Source organism: Mytilus trossulus, unplaced genomic scaffold (assembly GCF_036588685.1).
Source record: "Mytilus trossulus isolate FHL-02 unplaced genomic scaffold, PNRI_Mtr1.1.1.hap1 h1tg000234l__unscaffolded, whole genome shotgun sequence".
Classification (NCBI taxonomy): Eukaryota; Metazoa; Mollusca; class Bivalvia; order Mytilida; family Mytilidae; genus Mytilus; species Mytilus trossulus.
In genome coordinates this window covers 98,870-120,188 of record NW_026963315.1, presented here as the reverse complement: position 1 = coordinate 120,188, position 21,319 = coordinate 98,870, and the positions used below count along the sequence as shown (strand labels likewise).

General features: G+C 32.0%; 1 protein-coding gene across 1 annotated transcript; it reads right to left on the bottom strand.

Moving 5' to 3' along the window:
• Positions 1-8,191: 8,191 nt before the first annotated feature.
• Positions 8,192-20,485, bottom strand: LOC134701221 (uncharacterized). Its single transcript, XM_063562353.1, has 4 exons — positions 20,394-20,485; positions 11,358-11,469; positions 9,738-10,058; positions 8,192-8,223 (listed from the first exon to the last, which is right to left on the bottom strand). Exons 2-4 carry the CDS (start codon positions 11,446-11,448, stop codon positions 8,192-8,194), a joined length of 444 nt encoding a protein of 147 aa, XP_063418423.1. The 5' UTR covers positions 11,449-11,469; positions 20,394-20,485.
• Between the last annotated feature and the right edge of the window lie 834 nt (positions 20,486-21,319).

Here is a 21,319-nt window from a genome sequence, read left to right as displayed (position 1 = left end):
GATATGGTTTTCAAATATTGATGTCATGTGTATTATACAATCGATCCTGATATAAACATATAAGTGATTTACTATGCGGCTATACAGATTTACATAATAAAGTGCAAATATGGTCAGTTTTGGTTGATGCGGACAAATAATTTTGTTATACCAGTCAGTCTGAGGTATGAAAACTACTGATATTTGTTTATAATGCAATATTTTGAATAAAGAGAGGACATGCTGGCACTCTAAATCGATGCAAACAAAATTTTGTAGTCACTGTGTATTTGTATTATACAATCCATCCTTACATAAAGATATGACGGATTTACTATGCGACTATAAGATTACCATAAAACAAAGCAAATATGGTCAGTTTTGGTTGCTGCGGTCAAATATGGTCAGTTCTGGTTGATGCTGTCAAATATGGTCAGTTTTGGTTGATGCCGACAAATAATTTTGTCAGTCTGAGGTATGAAAACTACTGATATTTGTTTTTGATGCAATATTCTGAATAAAAAGAGGAAATGCTGGCACTCTCAATCAATGGTCATTGATTTCCAATATTGTGGTTACTTTTATACTGAAGTCCCTCTTGACCTAAAATTATAACTGCATTATTGTGCAGCTATGTATATGTACATACAAAAAAAGCAAATATGGTCAGTTTTATTTGGTGCGGTTTAAAGATTTTATTATGGAAGTCAGTCTGAAAAATAATTTTGTCAGCCTGAGGTATGAAAACTACTGATATTTGTTTACGATTCAATATTTTGAATAAAAAGAGGACATGCTGGCACTATAATTTGATGCCAACAAAATTTTATGGTAATTTTTTTCCAATGTTGCTGTAAATTGTATATTACAGTCCCTCTTGACCTAAAATTATAACTGAATTACTGTGCAGATATATAGATTTGCAGGGGGAAAAGCAAATTAGGTTGATGCGGTAAAGACTTTTGTTCAACAGGTCCTTCTGAGGTATGAAAACTTCTCGGAAACAGATATCATATTGGTTTAGGATTCAATATTTTGAATGAAAAAAAGAGGACATGCTGGTACTATAAATTAATGCAAACAAAATTTTGTAGTAATTGTTTTTCTATATAATTGCGATCATTTGTACAATCCATCCTGGTCTAAAAATATAACTGTATTACTGCAGTTTGCGGCTACATGTATATAGATTAACATGATGAAGTGCAAATATGGTCAGTTCAACTTAACTTTAATTTAAAAACAAAACTTTTATTTATAATGGATTGAGAAACAAGTTATTACATTTGGTTAATGAGGTCAAATAATTTTGTTATAGTAGTCATCCTGACTCCAGGAATGACAAATGTGAAACAATTCAAACGAGAAAACTAACAGCCTTATTTATGAATAAAATTTGAACAAAAAACACATCAACAATTGAAAACCCCTGAGTTAAAGGCTCCTGACTTGAAACAGGCACATACATGCATAAAAGAGGGACGTAAGATACTAGAGGGACAGTCAAACTTATTAATCGAAAATAAAATGACAACGCCATGGCAAAAAAGGAAAAGGGCAAACAGACAAACAATAGCAAACACGACACAACACAGAAAACTAAAGAATAAACAACACGAAACCCGCCAAAAACCATAATACGACTGGGTTAAACATGTTGTCTTGATTAAAAATCTGAAATAAGACTGGCAAAAAACAAAACTCTATATAAATCGCTATTATGCCGAAGCCTTAGATTTAAGACAAAGAGTTCTTAAAACTTATGAATCAATTCTAGCCGTAGAACTGTCAAAAACTGTTCTAGGGTAGAACTATCAGGATCAGTTCTAGGTAGAACTGACCAAATCAGTTCTAGGTAAAGAAAAAGAACTGTTCTAGCTAGAACTGTCTAAAGGTGTCAGACTGACAGTTCTACATACTATCCTAGAACAGTTCTCTGACAGATTCTGACAGATTTAATGAGAGGTTAGAAGTGATCTCCACTGTATATGTGCATAAGTATGTAATCAGTAATGTTCATAGATTTGATATCCAATAGAAGAGTGGTCAAAGATATTCATTTTCGTTTTGCTGAATGGCAACAACCTGCATGATTTTGCTAAAGAAATCTTGCAAAAAAAGGGGAAAAAAGAGATCACATATTTCCCAAATATCTTACTATAGTAGAATTTCCATCCCCCGGAGTGATACCTTTTTTGAAACTGTTTACAACTCTACACATATCTATCAAGAGATCAAGAGTAGATTTCTTTCTGATCAAAGTTTTGTGAACGTTGTTTGTCGGTTGTTATAGTTTGTTAAACGATACAGAAGTAGAAACAAATGCATCGTTTAATCATAGTTTGCTGATTATGTTTGAACTGTCAAAAACACAATCATTTTGATGTTATTTAAACTTCTTACGCGGGAAAAATAGCCTCCGTAGAAGATGTTATAAACACAGAGGACATCGCTCCTCTATGCATATTTACTTTTTTTGGCAGTTCTTCATCTTAATCCGATGACTGTATGAAGATAGTGATGATAAAGCCTTTTTTTTTTAAAAAAAGAGGTATATTCTTGCTTGTCATAACTCAAAATATTGTCTAAAAAAACGAAAAATACGGACAGACTAACCTGAAGAAACAGATATAATGTTCTTATAAACCAACTTTGAATGATAACTTAGTAATCAGCAGTTTAATAATAAATGTGATTGCACAATTACTTTCATATTTACAAAATCCGCCGGTGCCAAAATTGCAGGATGGTTTTCCCTTCTGGAACACCTGAGATCATTGTGGGGTTACGTGTTGCTAAGTTTTTAATTTCCTATGGTATGTGGACTGCTGTCTGTCTTCTCGTCGTTTTTCGTTCTTTTCTATGAATGTTTCGGTTTGTTTTCGACCTTTGAGTTTGATTGTTCCTTTGGTGTCTTATGGCTCTCTTTTAAAATGTGACCTCTCCTTGCAAAAGTAAAGACACGTACTGTACATGGAGGAAATATTGTAGAGTTAAAAATAATGTTCCCAATATATTTTTGCGGAAGCAGAATTATGTGAGTTAATCAGATCTACACACACTTTTTAAAGTATCGTGTATCAGTTATGTGTTCTCGTGTATGGCCGAGTAAAATCGAAGAGTGGTCGAATGTGGTCGCGAAGCTGTCGATATTGATCGAGTTGGTCTGGGATAAAATGAATATAGAAGTCGTAGTGATCTAGAAGCGATCGGGCATGGTCGAGTTAATCTGGAAATGATCGGACATTATAGTCGAGCAAAGGTTGAAATGATCGAGAACTGACCGGTAAATTTTTTGTAATCCGACCAAACTCGATCTCTACACGATCCTTTCCCGATCAATTCGACCGCTACTCGATGAATTCTCGATCTCTTCTCGAGTGACTTGCTTCTCGATCCTTTCTCGAATGTTTTTGACATGTCAAAAACTTTCGGGTAGAAAGTCAGATTGATGAAGAGCAAAATATTTTATACATATATGGTCCAAATTCTGATATGGTCCGGCCCGTTAATAAACGAACGAGTATAGACTCATATGGTCCGACTATACGCGTACGGTCGGACCATATGAGTATACGCATACGGACATGACCATACGGAACAGTTATATACATGAATAAAAAACCTATGTATTGCTCCCTTTGTCTCAGTATCACTCTTTAATGTATATGCTGCCAAGAACATAATTACTTTCTATGACTCTACCTGCATGCTCACTAATACATGTTGAACATATGCATTTATTCGAAATGTATCCATTATTAAAACCAATCAATAAAGGCTTTTCGAAATAACGCCAATGTTTTTATCCTTGTGACTTACTCTTCCGGATGTTAGTACATCAGTTGAAGCGTTGCACTTTGGTTCAGGTAAAACTGGCTGCAAAACTAAACACACTTGAAATACGTTTCCTCTGTTTTTTGTAATGTTGACTTCAGTTGGTTCGACTGGATAATCTATCAATAATATATAAACACAAACAAATAAATATTATAACTAAATAGTATACAAATACAACTTATAAAGATATTAAGAAGATATGGTACATGTATGAGTAGAAATGAAACAACTTTCTATCCAAGTCCCAATTTGTAAAAGTAAACCATTATAGGTCAAAATACGGTCTTCAATACGGAGCCTTGTCTTACACCGAAAGCAAGCTATAAAGGGCTTGAAAATGACATGACTGTGTAAAATCATTCATACGGGAAAACAAAGGGTCTAATATATAAAATAAACAAAAAACAAGAATCTTATGAACACCATCAAAAAACGACAACTACGGAACCATAGATTCCTGACTTAGGACAGGTTCACCTAAATGCAGCGGATGTAAACGTTTCAATCGGTTCCAACATTCATCCTTATGTAAACAATAGTGTAACATCACAGAAAGACACACTACAGTAAACAGGGAAATTTTCGATGCAGTTTTATTTCCGCTATTTTCGCGGTAACAGTTGAAACGCGAAAATAAAACGAACGCAAATATTTCAAAGAAATTCGAAACGAATATGAAGTCCATACATGAACGTATGTCTATACCAAAACTTTACTTTATGATTATCCTAATAAATCCAAGATGACATTACGGATATTGCTAAATAAACAAACATAATTACAGTTATAAACATGACACCTGCCTATCAGTTTTAAAATGATTATCCATTGCACAGTTGAGATCACTTCTAACCTCTCCTTAGAACTGTCAGAATAATCTGTCATAGAACTGTTCTAACCTGTCCTAGAACAGTTCTAGCTAAAACAGTTCTACCCTAGAACTGTTCTAAGTAGAACTGTCAGAATCAGTTCTATGTAGAACTGACTAAATCAGTTCTAGGTAGAACTGTCAGGATCGGTTCTAGATAGAACTGTCAAGATTAGTTCTAGGGTAGAACTGTCTAAAACTGTTCTAGGTAGAACTGTCCAAATCAGTTCTAACCGTAGAACTGTCAGCAGAACTGACTAAATCAGTCAGGACTGTAGAACAGTTCTAAATGACGTCAATACAGAAAGGGCACTTTAGAATTTAGAAGGAAAAAATCAGTTCCAATTACTTTACTATATATAATAGCAGTTTTTTCTCTATTTTTTACTGATCAAAAGTTACATGTACAAATATCGAAGTGGATAGAAGGTTATCCAACTCATCGGAGAAATATTTTTATAACACTGCATATGAAACATCATTGTTTACGTGTCTTCGTTCCCCGTTTTTAACAGTCTCTTCCTAAATATAACTCTGCATTTAATTCATGGAATTTTAATCGTAATTTACCTTGTTTGCCTTGGATTTACATTCAATGATTTAAGATTCTGTTTTGACAAATGTTCAAACGAAAATTGTACAGTGGATGAATTATGGGATATTAATGAAAAAAGTGTTGTTAAACGTAAAAAAAAATATGTACATTTGCATTATCTCGTAGCCAAACTTATCCATAACGATTATAAATAATATCTGGAAGTCTGGAACGTCAGAAAAATATACTCGATCTAAATATGAATAAAACATTTGCCACTGGACGTTAGGCTACAAACAAAACCAATCATTTTCCTTCTTCAAATTATTCCAAGAAGAGAACTTCTAATACATGTACTTTTCTTTCTAAAATAAATTATATGAATCAGTCATGTGAGTGTTGGATGATGCCGTTAAATAGTTTTGTTTAAAAAAAAAACATCATGAACTACTGACCATGCTGACTTAAAAAGTCACTTTTTGTGACGAATTATTATTTAATAATCTGTTAATTTTGGATGTAACAGGTTTTCTGATTGGCTGACGTTATTTTGTTATCAGCCCATAGAAAAAAGTTAGTCATGTGACCGTAACGTCATCAACGTTTTTTCATGGTTTGCCAAGGTTTAAAATGGAATTTAGAATTAAATTATAAGAAATGACTAATATTTTTTTCTGTCTATTCGAAATAACATAAAAAAAAATGTGGTGCATGCACACTGTTAAAAAAAATCGATGTTGACAAAATTTGGTGTCATCTTTATCATGCAATATCAGTCCTGACATAGAAATATTATTGGTTTACAATGAGGCCCTATATATTTACATGATAAAGTATATATGTTCAGTTTTGGTTGATGCGGTCAAATAATGTTGTTATTAAAACAACTCAGTCTGATATATCGAAACTACTGAAATTTGTTAACAATTCAATATTTTGAATATAAAAAGGACATGCTGTCATTTGAATTATACAATCCATCGTGATTGGTTGTTGTCTGCTCTATGGTCGGGTTGTTGTCGGTTTGACACATTCGCCATTTCCTTTCTCAATTTTATAAGTGATTTACTATGCAACTATATAATGATATAATTATCTATACATTAAAATTTACATAATAAAGTGTAAATATGGTCAGTTTTAGTTGATGCAGACAAATAATTTTGTTATACCAGTCAGTCTTAACTATGAAAACTACTGATATTTGTTGATGATGCAATATTTTAATTAAAAAGAGGACACGCTGACTCTCTAAATTGATACAAAAGAAATTAGGTAGCATTGTGTTCCAATATTTCTATCATTTTTATTATACAATCCATCCTTACATAACAATATTACAGATTTACTATGCGACTATAAGAGTTACATAAAAAAGAGCAAATATGGTCAGTTTTGGCTGATGCAGTCATATATGGTCAGTTTTGGTTGATGCTGTCAGATTATTTTGTTACATGAGTCAGTCTGAGGTATGAAAACTACTGATGTTTGTTTCTGATGCGATATTTAGAAAAAAAGTAGGAAATGTTGGCACTCCCAATCGATGCGAATTTTTCTTTGTGGTCGTTAATTTCCAATATTGCAGTTATTTATATACTACAGTGACTATCCCTCTTGACCTAAAATTATAACTGAAATACTCTGCAGCTATATAGACTTGCATAAAAAAAAAGCAAATATGGTCAGTTTTGGTTGATGCGGTCAGTTTATTACACGACTCAGTCTGAAGTATGAAAACTACTGATATTTGTTTACGATTCAATAATTTGAATAAAAAGAGGATATGCTGGCACTATAAATTCATGCAACAAAATTTTGAGGTCATTGTTTTCCAATACTGCTGTAACTTGTATATTACAGTCCCTCTTGACCTAAAATTATAACTGAATTACTGTGCAGCTATATAGATTTGCAGAAAGAAAGAGCAAATAAGGTCAGTTTAGATTGATGCGGTCAAAAGATTTTATTACACGACTCGGTCTGTTGGCATGACACGGGTTATGTTCTTCTAATATATGTTATGATGGTATGATACTAAACCCCTAACGGGAAAGATTGTGCCTGATGTACATATGATGAAATCATAATCTTTCAGTCAGTTTAATTGAAGTCTGGAGCTGGCATGTCAGTTAACTGCTAGTAATCTGTTGTTATTTATGTATTATTGTCAATTTGTTTATTTTCTTTGGTTACATCTTCTGACATCAGACTCGGACTTCTCTTGAACTGAATTTTAATGTATGTATTGTTATTCGTTTACTTTTCTACATTGGCTAGAGGTATAGGGGAGGGTTGAGATCTCACAAACATGTTTAACCCCGCCGCATTTTTGCGCCTGTCCCAAGTCAGGAGCCTCTGGCCTTTGTTAGTCTTGTATTATTTTAATTTTAGTTTCTTGTGTACAATTTGGAAATTAGTATGGCGTTCATTATCACTGAACTAGTATATATTTGTTTAGGGGCCAGCTGAAGGACGCTTTCGGGTGCAGGAATTTCTCGCTACATTGAAGACCTGTTGGTGACCTTCTACTGTTGTTTTTTTCTATGGTCGGGTTGTTGTGTCTTTGACACATTCCCCATTTCTATTCTCAATTTTATGAAGTATGAAAACTACTGATATTTGTTTACGATTCAATACTTTGAATAAAAAGAGGACATGCTGGCACTTTAAATTCATGCGAACAAAGTGTTGAGGTCATTGTTTTCCAATATTGCTGTAACTTGTATATTACAGTCCCTCTTGACCCAAAATTATAACTGAATTACTGTGCAGCTATATAGATTTGCAGGAAGAAAGAGTAAATAAGGTAGGTTTAAATTGATGCGGTCAAAAGATTTTGTATAACAGGTCCGTCCGAGGTATGAAAACAACTCGTAAACGGATATCACATTTGTTTACGATTCAATATTTTAAATAAAAAGAGGACATGGTAGTACTATAAATTGAGTGCAAATACAATTTTGAAATCATTAATGTTTTCCAACATAATTGGCATCCTTGCCTAAAATTAAACTGGATTCCTGCAATGTATTTGAATGAGGACATATAGTTGGACCCCCCTTTTCCTGGGGCAGGAACACCCCCCCCCCCCCCCCCCCCCGATATTAATGGCCTAATTTATGTTAAAAAAAAATGAAAGAAAATCAAATAATTTATGTAACACATCAACAAAAGAAAATCACTGAATAACAGGCTCCTGACTTGGAACAGTCACATACATGCAGAATATGGCGGGGTAAAACATATGTTCTCTTGCCGACGAAAAATTTGAAATAAAACCGGCAAAATAGAAAAACTCTTTAAATTATAATATCAATCGCTATTTTGCCGAAGCTTTTATATTTAGACAAAGAGTTCTTAAAAATTATAAATCAATTCTAACCGTAGAATTTATAAAAAAAATTTAGCCGTAGGATTTATAAATCAATTCTAGCCGTAGAATTTATAAATCAATTCTAGCCGTAGAATTTATAAATCAATTCTAGCCGTAGAATTTATAAATCAATTCTAGCCGTAGAATATGTAATCAATTCTAACTGCAGAACTGTTCTAGAAGTAGAACTGACCAAAGATTTGGTCAGTTCTAGGTAGAACTGTCTAAAACTGTTCTAGGGTAGAACTGTCAGGACCAGTTCTAGGTAGAACTGTCCAAATCAGTTATAGGTAGAACTAACCAAATCAGTTCTAGGTAGAACTGTCCAAATCAATTCTAGGTAGAACTGACCAAATCAGTTCTAGCTAGAACAGTTCTAACCTAGAACTGACCAAAAGGTGTCAGGCTGACAGTTCTACGTACTGTCCTAGAACAGTTCTCCATACAGATTCTGACAGATTTAATGAGAGTTTAGAACTGATCTCCACTGTATCTGATGCATTGATCAATCAGATTAAAATATTAACTACTGATCAGTTGTTTTGTCATTCTTTTATTCACTTTTAATTGGATCATTCCTCTTTGTTTATGTGATTGTGTTTTTACAAGCAAACATGAATAAAATAAATATATAAATATCACAAAGCTGAGAGGGTGATAGAGCAGATTGTTACCCAGAGAAAACATTGTTAACCGCGGCGAAGCCACAATGTGAACCTTTTTGGCGAATAAACGCAGCGAACGAGATTATAGCTCTACGTTGTAACGACCGGCTAATATTTCATGATATCTTACGAAGAAAACACGATTATCTGTTTATACTTCTATTATAACTCCATCTGTTAGCTTAACCACTTTACGAAAGCAAGGTTGATCATTATGGCGTGGCTTATACTTTCTCGGTCTCTTTCGTTTTTGATATTTCAAAATGATAAACGAATGGACGCAAATATACACAGACCATTCTCTCCATACACTGCGACGTCGCTGATAATGTCTGCTCTCGTTTCAAAGTCGTGATAAGAAAATTATGGAGCGATTAAGCAGGGTCATATAGGTGATGAGAAGGACAATAATGTATTATATAAATGCATGAATGACGGGAAATATATAAAACGTTTCACAGAAACCATGACACTTACTTTCAAAATTGTAGTCTGTCATATTGAGCAATTTGACATCCTTTGAAAACCCGTAAGTACATTGATACGGTATATTTACATCCTTTGAATCTAGACTATGTATTGTTAATTTGGATGAACGGGATTCCTTTGTAAATTCTTCTGAGTATTTGTCTGGTTTTGATGATATACCATCCATTATCAGCAAATTCAGATTTCCCCCACCTAGCCATCTCCTGGTGTATCTGTCACAGCATGTACTTGATGGAAGTATACACTCTAACACTACATCACTACCAAATACTGCTGGAATTGTTTGAAGCTTCCATCCAATTCCTTCCGCTGGATAATTAAAATTCAAATTTAGGATATAATTCAACATGACCAGCATGCTGGGGAAGAATTAATCAAAGTACTGAAGTAATGAACATCGGCTGACCACAAGTTCTTGTGTATGGTCCGACAAGCACTTGTCTTAGAGAAAAACCACATCTCTATTCCTGAAAGTGAGGTAATAGTACAGATATAAAAAAATCCGGGAAGTCAAGTTCGTGCGTGGATGATAAATTAATGACAGAGAATTCATCCTCATCGCAATGACTAATATTATAGTGTAGTGATACAAATCAGTATACTCTGGTTTATTGTAATATATTATAATTAATACTTGTATATTAAAAAGTTACATGTATTTATAATTTTCATGCATTTGTATATCATTCTATTCTACTATATTGATAAGTTCAGTGCAAGTGCATGGTGGACACGTCTCTCTTCTGTAATAATTCGATTTTTCTCATAGAATGGGTTTGAGTAGGCGTTTGTATTTTCCCGCAAAAAATGTTTAATCACCCACGCAGAGTTATCGTTCCTTAAGATTGAAAAGTTCTTGCGATATTCTTCTGCATGCGTGTGCATAAATATTAATGATTTTTCACTTATATTTACATGTATATACATATTACAAATTATTTGAATATTATTAATTAATTTATCTTCTTTAAAAAGTATTTGAGGAGTATTCATTGAAAAAATGATTTATAACAAGCAAAAAGGAATGTTACATTGTCGTTTGCATTTAATGATTTGATGATGTCTACGTATTCATCATGTTTATAGATCGATTAAACACCAAAACGAATATTACGTTATGGAAATCTAGGCGAAAGCAACACTCCGGAATGCCCTCAAGCTCATCCGCTGTAAAAAGTAGAAAAATGTTTTGTTCAATTAAAACAAATAATTATACGTTTAAAGTTATGAGCATGGCATCATAAAATGTTTCATTTTTGATTAAATTATTATGTTTTGTATTTCGTTATATTCCATGCAAGATTTATAGAACCTAACTGATCCCTTCAGGTTTACATCATTTATGAAACGTTGCAGATTATGCTCAAACCAGAATTTATATAAATTAAAAGCTAAATGTGTAATCAGTTCTTGACTCGTCAAATATTTTGGAACACGTTTTGTTTTCACGCAACAAAGAGTATAATGGAATTAATTCATAGTAGTTTGTATTTACTCTCATTATATTGAGCAGAGAGCATACACCCATTGGTTAATATTCATTCAGATTTAAAACGCTTTAAAATCACACAGTCAAATATCTAGAAAGCGTATACAACCGTAATGTACCTGAAGCAGCAACATTCAGTAAATAAAAATACTGTGCCATAAATCTAACAAGAAGTTTTCTGTAAATCCACATCTGCATTAATATGTTCATTGCTGGACAAATTGTTATGATCTGTAAACGAAAATAATTAAATAAATAAAATTGCATCGTAAAAATTACTTTCAAGGGATACTAAGAATTTTCCAAAGATATAGGCTGGTACATAAGATCATGACATTCACCAACCTCCTCTGTAAAAATGATACACATTATGTTCCCTTATTATACTATACAGTTTTGGGTTTGCACATTGGTGAAGGCTTTTAGGCTTATGGTATTCATTATCAAATTACATTTTGATTTCATTTATTATCATACTACGTCGTCTTCTCTTCAGAAAATCATGGAATTACATGCAACACAGGGACTAGAAAGCCCGACTTAGTTTATGCACACAAGTTGGTAGGATGTATAAGACTTGTAACTTTTACATGTTCTGGTTTTATACATTTCTTTCAAAAACGTTGTTCTCAATCGTTTGTTATGGAAGTTTAAATCAAAGAATATTTGCATTGGAATCGAAATTACTACAATAGCTTGATGAGTGTCGCTAATACAGAATTGTCAGTCCACGGCGCACAGTTGTACCAAAGATAATTAGGTTAAATCGTCTATAGATATAGGAAGATATGACATGAGTGCCAATGAGACAACTCTCTATCCAAATAACAATTTATAAAAGTAAACCGTTATAGGTCAAGGTATGGTCTTCAACACGGAGTCTAGCTTCAGAGTTTTATTATTTTAATTTTACCAGGAAAGTAAGATTTCGACAATTTTTATATATATATATTTATTGAATATAGTGATTTTTTATTTTTATTGTAATGGTGAATTTTTTGTGACTTGTATATTTTTTACGGAATATATTTGAATTTTTTATAGAATTTTAAGCTTTTTTGTGTCTCATAAGTCGTTTTTATGGCTGGATATTGATTGTTTAATGTGTATATATTTATATAATGTTGCTTATATTTATGCCAATCAATATGTGACCCTTTCATAAACTATTTACTTACTTACTTACTTTTACTGAAAACAAAGTAGGACTGGTGTTTATTATAATGGTTTTACCACAGTGTAGATACTATTCTGTACGCTATCCGGAAGTCTCGATTTTCGAAGCGAGGATTTCCAACTGGCTAACAGAACGGTTTTGCTTACGGTGCTTTTTCTCATCATTTTATAACGGGGCTTTCTTGTGTGTGCATATGTTTTGGAACTACATGTTATTATTTCGGGAACGATAACTCCATCTTGCCCGTTAATATAGGGAAATTGCTATAATTGTATATATGCCACCATAAAGTCACTGTTAAAATTGAACTAAGTCTCCTTAATGTTCACATGCTTAATCTTATAAAAGTACATGTATATATATAATATATTTGAAGGTTCACAATTATAACTTCCAATACAAAACTTTACTAAATTCCAGCTCTATAAAACAACATGTTACTTCAAGCTACTACTCCAATATATCTGACCAATACATAAAGTTTCTCACAAGATCAAGCTATAAACATGTTCTTAATTTATGTAAGGCATTGATTAATGGTCTTAGATTATTTGGATAAACTTGTAAATGCTATTGCAGTTCAACTGTGCAACTAATGTATTGTATAAAGTGTCACATTAAACAAGATGAAAGATCATTAAACTGATTAAGAACTGACCATCAAATCTTAGATGTAATTGAATACGCCACATCATTCCCCGCTAAACAAAATTCGTTTTCACTCGAATTAAAAAAAATCATACCAAAAATATTACACAAAGTACAAAGATAAGGGGAGGAAATGTGAACATTAAATTTTTTTTTTCTTTTAACTAAAACTACTGAAAAATCTAAACTAATAATAATAAAAAGAAATAATGATAATTGCTATACCATGTAATTTATCAATTTACGTCGTGAATAGTTGTGGAAAACTTGCAAAAAGATTACTCTTAAAATCTAAATTTAACAATTATCCTTTCAACTTCAAACTCTTGATATTTATAACTACAAAAGAGGCACTAAACAAAAATCATAAAAATATAATATAATACAAGTTTGACAATTATTAATCTATTCAAATACATTATGGTAAGGTCTAATCGCGAATTTTGACCATTAATCCAAGCGTAAACAAAATGATAAAATAATTAAAAGCATCTATTATAATCAACTAATCATTATCAGTGGGCACCAAATTAAGAAAATCAGCACTAATTAGCTGCATTTTTCACATCTATGTGACCGTATCACCATAGACCAACACTGTCACTCAACTTCATTGGCACTCCCATGTACATCTTACTAGTAAAAGCAACCCTTCTCGGTTACTTTCGACTTCACTCAACACGCCCACTCTCGTAATAACAAGAGATTAAAAACTAGCTTAATCAAACATGTGTAATACAAAATAAAATGCAAAAAAAAATATACAATAAAATACTAAACCTAGGCATACTACATTCTGAATGGATAAAAACATTTATGAAAACTTAGTTATTTACAAACATGAAAATATTGTCCACATGACTTCTTCGGTTTGAACGTACGGAGCCACTTCTTCGAATCTTTCATCAGGAACTTGTCATTTATAACGATTCTTTGCCGGTTTCGGATCGACGGATACGCCAGTCAACTCTGTTAGTTACATTCCCACAAAACACAAAAACCTTCAGGAAATGTTCCAGGAACGTTTCTGTTCCGTTGTGAGAACGTTGTGATTTAACATTGTTGGAACGTAAAAGTGTGGACTACCAGTTACGTTGTAAGAACGTTATAATATAACGTTATGGAAAACCAACCTGGAACCTAAATGTAACCTTGTGTAACCAAACTGGAACCTTTATAGAACCTTGTGTAACCAAAATAGAACCTTGTTAGAACCTTGTATAACCAACCTGGAACCTTTATAGAACCTTGTGTAACCAATCTGGAACCTAAATATAATCATGTGTTACCAATGTGGATCCCAAATTAAGCCTAGTCCCAAATTTGTATGTTGGCACAACAATGGCCCAACGTATCTACATTCATTGGCCCAACGTTGTTTTTCTCTCCATCTTCCTGAACATGCATGAACATTTTGCCAATGGACGTTTTAGCAAATAAAAATCAATAAGGAATTGTACCCATATTTGAATGAATTAAATCAACACATCCATGTTACCTATTTTTCTTAAATAATTAATACAAAAATATGAATACCCATACATAATTTATTTCATTTTACAAGGAGCAAATTCTTAAAACTTTTATGTTATGTAAATACACATTGCAACATCAGATCTAGAATGAAAAAGTACATTCATGATGTTTCATTTCTGTAAATGTAATTCACTTCATCAGGTTCATACAGTTATTTCCCTAGTTCTGTAATTCACTTCTGACATTAGGTTTATTATAAACTTTATACAGTTATTTCCTAGTTCTATAGTTTCACTTCACCATGTTCATACAATTACTTCCTAGTTCTGTAATTCACTTCTGACATTAGGTTTATTATAAACTTTATACAGTTATTTCCTAGTTCTATAGTTTCACTTCACCATGTTCATACAATTACTTCCTAGTTCTGTAATTCACTTCATCAGATTCATACAATTATTTCCTAGTTTGTAATTTCACTTCATCAGGTTCATACAGTTATTTCCTTATTCTGTAATTTCACTTCATCAGGTTCATACACTTACATGTACTTCCTAGTTCTGTAATTTCACTTTATTAGGTTAATGCACTTATTTCATAGTTTTGTAATCTAACATTGGGTCGTATTCACAAGAGTGTTCCTTTTGTTTTCTGCTACACTTTCATTTGGCACTGTTTCTGAATCCGCGTCTTTTGTTTAATTCTAATCCAGTGTAGCAAATCTTCATAAAAACGATTTCACTGCCCCTGTAAAAAAGAAATGAACAAATGAGTACTCAATGTATACTTCTTTTGAAAATAATAAATCCTAAAAGACTCTTTTTTAAAACTAGACTATACAAGGCGATTCCATAGGGATAAGGCACTCATACCACATCTTCCAACATTTATTTAGATTGTTAGACTTCTCTGTCATGTCTGTGCTAGCTAAGTTTAGCCGGAAAATTGAGGGTAGATATGGATACAGGAAACAGAACAATGTAAAAAATGTTCTAACTAAATGAATAATTCTAGTGAAAAAAATATGAAGTCAAATCTAAATACAACAGCATTATCGGTATTATAATATTTAACATTTCAATTATGCATATATATTTGCAATCTTAGAATCTGATGTGGCATTAAGGATTGCTATATGTAACTAACTTAAAAGTATTTATTGTGCATTTTGTCCAATTCTTTTAAATTTGTATGAACTAAAAATAATTAAACAACATTTTGAAACAGTATGTAACAAGGAAAATTCGAAAATACACTTTTCAATCGATAAGGGTTATAAATGTATTATTTGTCATTCATAATCATATACGTATATAAGAATTTTTAAAGTAACAATCAACTTACATGTTTCTTTCTCTTTAGATGATGCGATTTTCTCTTTTGTTTTCTTTGTTATTACTGCTGTCTTACAAATACACGACAGGAAATAGTCTCAAAAGTGACTATCCCATTACACTTAGATTTCCTATAACCTTAATTACCATAGCAACTATCTGTTGAAATTTGTCTAACATCTGGTCAATATTATTCTATAGGTCAACCTTATCAGAATATGCTAGATTAACATAATGGCTGTATCAAATATCATTTTGTATATAATTGATAATCATGTTTCACAAATTAAAGTTGAATGAAAAAAGTTATAATAATTAATTCAAATTCAAAGCTTTATTGCCATATGAGAATAATGAATTTTAATTTTTAATAATCTAGCAATCTATATGTTGAAGGAATAAGAAATTATTTTGTTCTTAATACAGTGTTGTTCTTTTAGTTTTAAAAACTCTCAGCATAGACTTTCTGAAGCAAAATAAAGGTTTGATTAACATGCAAGACGGCAAACATATTACTTGCATTTTTTCTATTAATTTGATAATTTTTTTTTTTTTTTAAAAGATCAATTTTTCAAAAAAATTTAGGAACATTATTCGAACGTTTTAAGAATGTTAGTAAAGTAACGTTAAAAAGTAACTAATATTAAACGTTTCTACAACGTATTACTTGTAACATAACCAAACTGAAACTTCCACACAACGTTAAAACAAAACGTTCTTAGAACGTTGATTTGTAACGTTTCATTTTAACGTTCTTACAACGTTCGTGTAACGTTTAGGTCCGAAATAACCTTACAGGAACCAATCCACAACGTTCTTTAAACGTTATGTGTTTAGTGGGTTGTTCATAATATACATTGTTACCAACACAAAAGTTTCGATATACACGTTACTGCTAGTCTGTTGTAACATCTCAGAGTCATCTCGGGTTTCTATTCATCAAAAATTCTCACAGGCGTTCTTCTAATGTTCTTCAAAAATCGAGGATAATGCTTTTCCATAAAACCAAGGAAACAAAATGACTGACACAAAAGTTTCACAAATATTTACAACAAGTCACTTCATTACATTAGGACACAAACAAAGTCATCCTATTTTAATCTCTTGTCTAATTTGATCAGAATTGCTCCGCTAATCTCACTTGAATGAAATCGTAAATTGTTTCTTCTTTCTGCACACGCCATAACTTTGCACATTCGTTCCAATTTCGCGTATATCATAAATCCAGTCAACATTGTGAACTCGGGTACCTCCACCCGATAAAACGGGGCTTTCTTGTGTGTACATGTGTTTTGGAACTACATGTTATTATTTCGGGAACGATAACTTCATCTTGCCCGTTAATATAGGGAACTAGCTATAATTGTATATATGCCACCATAAAGTCACTGTTAGAATTGAACTAAGTCTCCTTAATGTTCACATGCTTAATCTTATAAAAGTACATGTATATATATAATATATTTGAAGGTTCACAATTATAACTTCCAATACAAAACGTTACTAAATTCCAGCTCTATAAAACAACATGTTACTTCAAGCTACTACTCCAATATATCTGACCAATACATAAAGTTTCTCACAAGATCGAGCTATAAAAATTTTCTTAATTTATGTAAGGCATTGATTAATGGTCTCAGATTATTTGGATAAACTTGTAAATGCTATTGCAGTTCAACTGTGCAACTAATGTATCGTATTAAGTGTCACATTAAACAAGATGAAAGATCATTAACCTGATTAAGAACTGACCATCAAATCTTAGATGTAATTGATTACGCCACAATTTGTTTACTCCTATATCTATAAAGTGCTTTGAACATCTTCAAGGTATGTATAGCATCATAAATATGAGTGACTGTAACAAAATCACGCATTGGAATATAAAATATACGTGTGCATCACACCAACTTCATAGAAAAAAGTGAAATCGATGGACAATTTTGCTCTCGTAGTGCAAAGCAAATAATCTTTTATTGCAAATATTTGCATCAGTTTACAGTTAGATATATACTGTTTCAATCTTCTTACCGTATTTAAGTAGAATGTTCGTATTTTAAATAAAAAATATGTTTTCCTTGAGGATTCCAAAATAAATTACTGTACGATCAGTCTAAAACTGACTGTATTCTAAAAGCGATTTCAGAGTTTTTGTCTGTATGACTAGTCGTGATTTTGAAGAAGAAAAAAACATAGAAATTAAAACCAATGTCAAGTGTAAAGAAACCCCAGCTTCAATTGGCATGAAGGGCAGGGAATATTTGAAATGCCATTGGAATCAATGGTATGTTGAATAGGTAAATTTAGTCCTGCAACATGCCACTTACAGACCCATCAAAGAGTTCTTGTATGGGTCCTCTAGGATTTTCTATACAATTGATATTGGTTTTAATTTTTGCCGACTCTAAAAAAAGCTTATTTATAACAACGGCAATTTGAAGGAATATACATGTACGTGTCTATGTGATATTATGAACTATCCATGGAACTATAACGTGTAATTTCTCTCATTAGACAATACAAATATATATATTTCTGATGATTTTTGTAGACGGCAAAATAATTATATTTTTCTTATTTAAAATCAAATGCCTAAAAAGCAATACATGATTCGCTTGTGGACTTTGTATATTTAGTGTGTCGTTGCAGGTATCTGTTTAGTTATTACATTTTATAAGACTATTTACACCGTCCGCCGTTGACCAATTGATGATAACATAAATCAAGCTTGTCTCTTTTAAAATTACAAAAATTAGATAAAGCTTTGTTTAAAAACTTGAGGTATTGAGGAAAGAATTAACGAAATTATACCCCGCCACTTCTAAAGTCCATGTTTTGGAGAAAAAAAGTAAACCACCAAAAAAACTAAATTAAAGGTGAACAGGGGCATCATTTAATAAAGAATCTGAGAAAGTTTTATTAATATATGGTAAGTTTTTGAAAGTTGCGTATAATAAATGGGTACCACCCAATAAGGTAGTGGAAAAGTCTTTATCATGGAAATAGAAAACTGCTAAATTTTCGAAAAATTAAAATAAGTGGTGCATACATGTAGTTGAATTAAATGATAAGGAATCTGAAAAAGATTCATTAAGTTATGACAAGTGTCTGGAGGAAGTTGTGGATATAAAATACATTTTGTAGGTACGCCCAATATAGGGGTTATGGCAAAAACAACTCGAAATGGAAGGTCCATATTACATTAATTGATTAAAAATGGAGCAATTTTAGAAAACTTTAATAATTGGGTTTGGAGGTGTTGGAAATACCTGATGGGTGTCCCCATATAATGCAATGTTCAAGTCCGTATCTTATATAAAGAACCCCCATATAAGATTTTTAATAAAATTCGAAATACATTCCCTTTTTCTATATAAATAAGGCCGTTAATTTTCTCGTTTGAATTGTTTTACATTGTCATTTGTGGCTGGAAAACCCAATGTATATTAAGTGGTTTATGAGGAGATGCGCTTACAAAATCGGCGAAACATGTTGTACCGGTCCAACGAACGAACGGAAAGACGGACTTAATTATTACTATAAACACCCGCTTTACAAAGTGGAGTACAATTCAGTGTGCAAGAGACAGATCTACATCCAAAACAAAGTGAAGGAACTGTGATCAATTATAGGCTACAGTGCGGCCTCGAATGTTTGTAAATACATGCAGTTTTATATAACAATTACATCTGTGTGTTTGTACAATTTTAAGTTAAACGGAGGACATTTCTGAAACTTATATAAACAACAAACCTTCCTCTTATTTTTGCAACATTCAAACATCCTTAAACTTAATGTAGTAAGTCGAGTACACCCTATCAAGCTAAAACATGTTTGATAAGTTTTCAGGATGTGAATTTATTGAAATACATTTGTGTTATTTAAAAAATGCCATCTTTTAATGTATCGTAAATAACTTGAAAATCACCACTTGAATACAGTGAAATAAAGACTAATCATACAGTTTCAAAATATACAAGCGAGACTGATCGTACAGTGAGAAATTCAAACAAGTGTAATTTTCTTATTTCTGGCTTCAAAGATCTGGCTGAAACTTTTACCACCACTTAAAATATACTTTATCTAGTTACATGTAATTAAGTCTGGTTTTTACGTTAATTTGTACACTAAGGGGGTAAAAATATTGTTTTTATGTTCACCGACTGATTTTCCTTAGTGATACACTTGAAAATCTCTTGATTAAGACAAAGATACGTATAATGAATGTGCTGAATTTAATTATAAACCATTTTTGAATATCGATGTCAGCTGAATTAATCATTAAGCAATGTACTGATGAACACCTTACCGTTTATTTCAGTATATCCAACAAATGTGATCCAAAATGTTCTCGCTTCGAAAATCGCGACTTCCGGATAGCGTACAGAATAGTGTCTACACTGTGTTTACAGGTGTTGCTTTAAAATTTAAGGCCTTTAAACAGATGAAATAGTATTTTTCATCATGTTACGTATACGATCAAAATACAATGCATGTCAACTAGAGTTACTGTAAAGTACCTTTTCAATTGTGTTAAAAACGTGTCAAGTTGTTCTGCACAATAAAATGTCTGATTTAAAATGAAGGTCGCATAATTAAAATTCAATTGTTAACTGTGTTAACGGCGGTAAAATTACAATAAAACGTTAACTTTACAAAAATCGTTCATGTTAACCATTTGTTCAGGGAACCTTGAACAAAATACAATACGCTACACTATTGTTGACGTTTTAAATAGAAATTATCTTGAATGAAGATGAGAAATGTATTTTATTTTGTTTGAACAAGGGTTTTTCCCGTTTCCTATTTGTAGTAATTATTTATGGATGGGAACTAGTATAACTAGGTCGGATACTTGTTTTTTAACAGTATGTACTATTTATAAATTATAAATTTGATGTTAGGTGCATAAGGTACGAAGAAAGTTTTGTCGGTTTTTACGGGTGGGGTTTAATGGTACTATACAAAGTTTGACATTTAAATGTATAATTTAGTCCTGGTATCTATGATGAGTTTATTTAGTATTGAAGGTGCTCGCAGTTGCGTCGAATTGAAGTTGGTCACATAGGTATATAAGTTATGCAGTTGCTGCTATGTTTATTGTACGTACAGGCGTTGGAGTTATTAGCCGAGGAAAAAGAAACGATGCGAAAGAGGAACAATGTCATATGTCTTGTATAAATTATATATTGTTTCAATCGAAGAAATATGTACAATAAAGTAAAATAAAATAGTGTATCGCAAGAGAAAATAAGATGTTACTGCGAGCAACTAATCCTATATCTGTGTTTGTCTTGTTTATAGCCTATTGAATATAGAGATTAAATACTTTAAATTCGGACGAACAGGACGAGGGAGAATTTAAGACAACTTTTTTTTCTTATTTATCTTTAGTACTTTAAAAAAATATTAACTTACTTGTGATTTTAAAGTTCCACTGTTAATT